Below are 6,818 nucleotides of genomic sequence, written 5' to 3'. Positions count from 1 at the left end.
CGGATATATACAGTGTGGCAGACAAGCTGCCGGACCTTTCTGGAGCTCGGGGAAAAAGTGTGCTGGCAAGTCGCCGGCACACCCCTGGAAAGCTCCACCCGTACGGCGAGCACCCGCCAGTCTTTTACCATGCGAACGCGCTTGCCGAAGATACGGCAAAATATTTTGCCGGGAAAGGATCACACGAATAAGCCATAAGAGTTCAGGGGAAGATCCTCCCGCCTTTTTCCAGATTAGCAAAGTGAACACTGGCGAGGATGTCGCTCCTTCTCCCGGGTTCACTCTGGTGATTGGGGAAAGGGGTGGGGGGACGTTCTCCTGAACTGCTAACCTGTCAACGACTATAGGAGGTATTCAATGGACGCCATATTTGAGGGCCAAAGCGCATGCTCAGAACGAGCTCACATTAATAGCCTGATAAGACCGGCAACCTTGATGGTGCTAAATGCACGCTCCAAAAAGGACCGCGGAAGCTCGCCGTCAGCACGCGCTCAGCAGCAACGCACACGGATATGGCCGCCAGTGAATACTCCCTATAGGTCCTCCAGCGCGAGCTTTCGTTGCACGTGCTCCGAGCTACGGTACGCTCACACACTGCAGGGAAGCATAAACATTTCCAGGAAGTAATAATATGACGGTGTTCGTGTAGGCTTCGGACCAAGCTAGCATGTAGTCTTGTACTCGTTACTAAAAAAAAGTAATCGATTACAACTACTATTACTCTTGGCTAAAAAGTATTCGATTAGATTACCTGATTACTCGACGGCAAAAGTAATTGGACATTATTCAAAGCAGTAATAGTTAGTTTTCCGATTACTTTATTGTGTGGAGACACATCTTTAGCGCTCATAACAATGATCTACTTCCAACCTATATTTCACATTTGCACAAATATTGAAGAAGAAAAACTGTCTCTCTCTTCGTGGTCGTTGCCCCTTCACAATGCGGACACAAGCATAGAATTCGTTTAAAGACGTTTAATGACTTGGGCGTTCGCCAGTGTGTGCGTGTGTTTGGCAGAAAGGGGGGGGGGGGGAGCGGAGGGGGTTCTAGATCTTGTTAAGCTTGAGCAAGGATTGCCGCTCAAAGTTTGCGTCGCTTATTTTATTATTCAAATGTGGATGAGCTCGCATGTTATACAAAAGAGCAGCAACTCCAGGATTTGAAATGGATCATGTGTAGTATCCATTAGCGGAAGAGATCGCCCCGACCACTTCTCAACTCCAAACATTGCTTGTCACAAAGACCACGTAGGGGAAATGGGGAAATATTTCAACTGCCTTTGTTATATTTTGCATCCGCTTTAGGCATTCTTCGGTTCTAGTTCTCCTACGGGCTGTGAGTATAGTACCCTGAGCAGGATTTTTTATTTTTTTTTTATTTCTGTGTGCGTGTGCGTGAGGGGGCTAGTTTGAAAGAAGGACTCACAAAGCTACATTCTGTTTCGTCAAACTTCGCCCTGAATGGCCTTTGTCACGCACTGTGGCTTCTCTGGGGCTTCCCACTCCCAGTCCCAGCTAGAAAAAAAAAAAAAAGAAAACGGACATTCCACAGAAACTGTCCATAGAAAGAGATTGACCTCGTTTCCTACAGCTCCGCAAAAATCTTTCTTTTTCCGTTCGAAAAAGAAAAGAAAATTTTATTTTTGTCATTTCATAAAAAAAGGCACGTGCCGGGGGGGGGGGGGGAGGGGGGGGGGGGGGAGTCTCGTGGACAAATTGTCACGGTTACAAGTAATTTGATTACTTCAAAAAGTAATCAGATTACTCTTGTGATTACTGCCTAATAAAAGTAATCAGCTGATTAAAAAATTACTCCAAAAAGTAATCGATTACAAGTAATCTGATTACTTGTAATGCGTACGGTACAAGTCTGTAGCATGGCAACCAAGCTACGCAAACGACGTAAGCTAGCCTCTGGAAACTCGCTTATGCCAACACACCACCGGAGGTTTTGAACGTAGTGGATATATAGACGCTTTGCAGCAGCTGTGCATGGACGCCGCCATAACTGACCTTCAGTTTTTGTTTCCTCTTATTTCGTTTATTTCACTCATCATTACCCTAGCAGGCCAGGTTATTGCCACATTAGATTCAAATGTGTCTTTTTCTAAAGCATCGGCCTTTGTAGAGGATCATCAACTACCGTTTCAGTTGCTCGGCATCTCGGTAAGACAAGAGAAGGTCAGCAATGGCGGCTGTAATTTGGCGCGTGTGTAAAGCGTCTATAAAAATCGGGACGAACCATTCTGAGCCCAATGCTTACCTGCTGAAACACGAGCGTTGTGAGCGGAGCTGGTACATTGAACGGCACTACTTTCTGACCACGATATATATGTAATAATAATTGGGTTGTGTGTGTGTTTATACAGCCTAGAACTTGGTCTGCCTCACAGGGGCGACGAGTCTCCCAGCTGTAGATGAGAAATTTAGCCAGTGCAGTACAGCCGCTAGCCTGGGGTCTTTAACGTGCATCACGCAGTAGTGATACACGACCGCACGCCGGTACGATGCTTATCCAGATCGAAACGGGCAGGGGTGGGGCTCGAACCCAGGATCCCTGGGTTCTGCAGCGCGAGCTTTCGCTCCACGTGCTCCGAGCTGGTGTGCGCTAGACCACTCGGCCACCGATCCCCCATATATATGTATGTATATATATTTGCTGCGTAATGTCTTTGCAACCAGAGTCTGTGGTATAGACGCGCCAAGAACTAAAACAAAACAATTAACCACTGGTGTGACCGATGAGCCTTCCACCATATCTCGAGTCACCGCTTAGAGCTGGCGAATCGAGAGGTTGTGTTCCTCAGCTCCTCAGGTTGTATTCCTCAGTAAAACCGGGTGCTTGCTCGATACGCGATCCGATGATAGGCACTGGAAGCAGTGCCTTGCACGCGATGAGCAGGTGTTTGATTGTTTCTTCGCACGCTCTAAAGACGCTGCACATCGTGTCCGTCACGTTGCAGTCGTACTTCTGTCGGCACGGTGTGGTACGTAAAGCACCACCATGGGCCTCCATTAGAAGTCGACTGCCCAGCGTGTTTCCCCAGAAAGTTAGGGGCGCGATCTCGGTTTCGAGGGTCGCGTAAAGATGCATGGTAGAATGTTGCTGCATCCCGAACATCCAACGGTCCTTCTCAATACTCTTCACTTGCTCCTGCACTGCACTCACACATTCCTTAACAGTTTAGGGTTCGGTGACCAAAGAAAAAATCTGAAACTTTGTGCCAAGACGAGTAACTCGGTTTCTCCATGTCGAGTTGACATTTTTAGGTGTATGTAGATGAACAGACGCCTAACCCAGCGGTCTCCATCCATGTACCGGAGATGCGTGTAATATTTCAGCTTGCTTCAGGGCTCTCGCGCCTCAAATGAAGACTAGCCGAGGTCGCCTTCCACAAGCTCGTTCGCTACCTGTCCGTGGCACACCAATGCCTGACGTCCGACCGCCATTTGACGCCGTTCAAGGTATTCGCAGACCTCGCCGGGAACGCAGATGACGACGTTTCCGAATGTCAGAGCGGTCGCAGCATCAGCCTTCTAAAGTTCTCGGGTGACATCATAACCCTCGTAGCTCCAGAGACTCCGCCTTCGCAGCACATTACTGTTTCGTACTAAAGATGTTTTGAGGCCCTGATGGGGTATGCGGCAAGATACTCCTCCGTAGTCGGCAGCGTCACCCCGACGCACTTGCCCGAAAGTGGCGACCCCTATAGGTCGCATGAGTCGCGAATAATTGGGATGCTCTTTAATGCAAATAAAAACAAATTCAACAACGCAAGTTTGCGGCATATTGAACCATCATATAATCTTGACTTTCTCTTCTTTTTTTATATGTCGAGCATACACGGAAATAAAACAACATAAAACAACATAATGAATAAAAACCGATAAACTGCGGAACGCTAACTAGAATACAACTATACTAAAGACGAGATACAGAAATTGTCACTGATTTATACTGGCTATTCACCGTGTCAGTTAAACAGCCATGACACTCGATTCAGTGAAACCGTTGCGCCGCTTGTAACGACTAATATTCCAGTTGATTGACTATACTGAATTCGAAAAGTCGTTGTTCATATTAAGCTTATTTGTGAAATCAGAAATAAGAGCGCACATTATTGCGAGCTTCTTATTGCTCTATAATATTACTCGGCTCCTCAGGATCTGGCTTCCTTTGCGAACGCGAGGGAGTCTCCTGCTTCGACGGACTCATCCAATCCGCGCACTTTCTTAGCGGACCCATCGGTGACGTGGGCCTGCAGTTGAAGAGCCTCTGGAAGGCCGATGACCCTCGCAACGGAACATTGACGCGTCGCGCCTGCATCTCCGCCTCGTCCTCCTGCAAGTTTTTGACACAGAAGCCGAGCCCGTAGTAAACAAAGAAAAGGTGCACGGCTGAGAAGTCTTCGGCACCTGGCAACCGAACATCCCGAGCTGCAGCTCGTCTCACTCTGATGCTCTCGTAGAGGCCCTCGACTATCTTGAGAGCAGTGTGATCTTCTAATAAGGAAAGCGACATAGACGCTGGAACATCCAGTTGCTCTTGGAGGCACACCTGCGCTTGGTGGAGAGATGTCTTAGCGTAAGAAGACCAGAAACTCCTGGTCAGAATCTCGCGGTTGAAGGAGGACGAGACCCCTTCGATGAGCATCCGCAAGAGGCAGCGGGTCACGCGATGGCCCATGAGTGATAGCTGGACGGTGCCATAATCGTCTACGCGTGGCAGGGCGTAGCTAGACAAGAGTGCCGGGATGTAGACTGTCTTGAGCTGAAGATCGTACCAGCAGTCAGTTGCAAATGGCGACCCAGACCACACATCGAGAGATCTTCGTCGCAATGCTGCTTTCTGCACAGCCTTTAGGGTATGCGAGTGCCATTTCAGAAACGTGTCTTTCGGATTGTGTTTGGGTAGCTGAGCAAGATAAGATGAGAGCCTGTCCTCCTGACTCAGCCAGCGTGGTCCCGCTGTGGCGAAATGAGTGCCAGCCAGAATTCGTTTAGCGAGCGCGCAGGTTTTGTCATCGAAAAATGAGATTGTGTGGATCTGCAGCTTCATTTGGTTCAGAACGCTTCTCAAAACGGAGTCAACAACGTCATCCATGGTTTTCACTGTCAGGCTGCTGGCGCGAAGGAACAGGCTAGGTAGGGACTGGGCAGCAGCCCGAACACAAAGGCGCCATCGGGGCACCTGGTGGACAGAATGGCCAAAAAGTTGCGACGTCGCCACCCAGGCGAGTTCCTGGTTATTAAGCGACGAAAAGACCGACGTTCGAACAAAAACGTGGACACAGAGAAAATTCAAAACAACGTGTATATCCGACTTGCGAACCAGATTCACCAAGCTCTCAAGAAAGTTGGGTGTCAATAAAAGCACGTCATTCTCATTGGCAGAAAGCTTCTCCTCGCCTATCTCTAGCAAATAAGTTCTAACCTCAGGCAGGTCTTGCAGCTTGGATACGCGGTGGAGACGCTCATCCGAGTGCAAAAACTCCCCGGATTCAGCTGCCTTGTCGAGTTGCTCAGCAAACGCAACAACCTCTGCAGTGTACGCAGAAGGAACAAAGCGTTTTCCGAGTACTTTCATGGACGCTTTCACAAGGCGGGTGTAAGCGGCTGTCGTTTTCTCCTTGTTGATTAGCAAAGGCTGTGGAATATCTACGGTAGTAACGTCCCTGTTCGATTTGAACGGGTGGACGGCAACACCAAGACTAAGCAAGGCAGATGCTCCAGTGTAGCTGAACACCCTTGCCGCTGTCTTCCAGGCCGAAATGCTGCTGCGGACGGGAGGCGTGAATGGAAACCCTTCAAGATCCACTTCTGAGAGAAGGTCCAGGACAGCATAGACATCGGAATTATTGACGGAGCTCACGCAGGTGCTTACGACATGCTTCAGAGGCAATAGCACATCCGTGTCGCGAACACTAGGAGGCAATGGCGACTCCAAAAGCCGGAGGACATCTCGCTCGAAGCGATACACGATGTCGTCGTCAAAACTCGATGTCATGTTGTCGTAATGACTCCTCCAGCGACTGCATACAAACTTGAAGAAGTCGTCACAAGGATCCAATTCACGGGAAACTAGGGCGTTTATATATGCGCCATTTCTTTTGCATGAGTCCGTCCAGCAAACATCGAAATAGGATACCGGATGTTCTGCAACTGCGGCTGGGTGCTGAGGTGCTGCTTGAATTGGTGCCGTTGGAGGTTTACTATAATACGACGAGATGGTTTCTTGTGATGATGGCATCGCTAGCAGCCGAACTGGAGATATGGTTTTCAGCACATCCGGGCAGAAGACGATCACGAGGGAAAACGCAGCCAAGACTACTAGTCCAAACGCAGCGTGATAAAGAATCAGCTCTTTTTTGGTCTGAGAGCAAACCATCCTAGTAGGAGCTTCCATGAGAACCGACGTCTGAATAAGGCTGTTCTCACTGACGGTAGAACTAGGAACGTCCTTGGAACTGGCCTTCCTCCGCCCATGAGTAAATTCCGGGGATCCACGCTGCTTCAAGTTTAACTGGCTCTCCACACCTTCGATGTTACGGTCGCAGGAGCTGCTGGGTTCAGCAGTGGTACTCCAAGAAAAGCCGGCTTTTCTACCATATGTGGCCTTCTTCAAATCTTTGTTTCGTTCTGGATTGTCTACTTGCGGCGTCTGCGTTAAGTCCTTTATATAATCTGCCGAAAACCAATTCCTTAGGCTGGGTCGCAGAACATAGGTTGTTTTCTTCTGGTTAACCGGCAAGGGTGGGGATGGCCTGGAACGCTGGTGGTCTGGTCTTTGTGGGCGGTCAGTGTAACTTGACTTTT

The 6,818-nt window shown here is 48.9% G+C and overlaps 1 protein-coding gene across 1 annotated transcript; it reads right to left on the bottom strand.

Moving 5' to 3' along the window:
- Positions 1-4,134: 4,134 nt before the first annotated feature.
- On the bottom strand, positions 4,135-6,390 carry LOC120850737 (neprilysin-21-like). Its single transcript, XM_040223364.1, has one exon. It carries the CDS (start codon positions 6,388-6,390, stop codon positions 4,135-4,137), a length of 2,256 nt encoding a protein of 751 aa, XP_040079298.1.
- Between the last annotated feature and the right edge of the window lie 428 nt (positions 6,391-6,818).

The sequence above is a fragment of the Ixodes scapularis genome, unplaced genomic scaffold (genome assembly GCF_016920785.2).
Source record: "Ixodes scapularis isolate PalLabHiFi unplaced genomic scaffold, ASM1692078v2 PGA_scaffold5__190_contigs__length_132052651, whole genome shotgun sequence".
NCBI classification, from domain to species: Eukaryota; Metazoa; Arthropoda; class Arachnida; order Ixodida; family Ixodidae; genus Ixodes; species Ixodes scapularis.
This window is presented reverse-complemented; position numbering and strand designations above follow the sequence as displayed.

Excerpts from the sequence above, each read along its gene's own strand:
- LOC120850737 (XM_040223364.1), bottom strand. The coding sequence starts at position 6,390 with ATGGTTTGCTCTCAGACCAAAAAAGAGCTGATTCTTTATCACGCTGCG.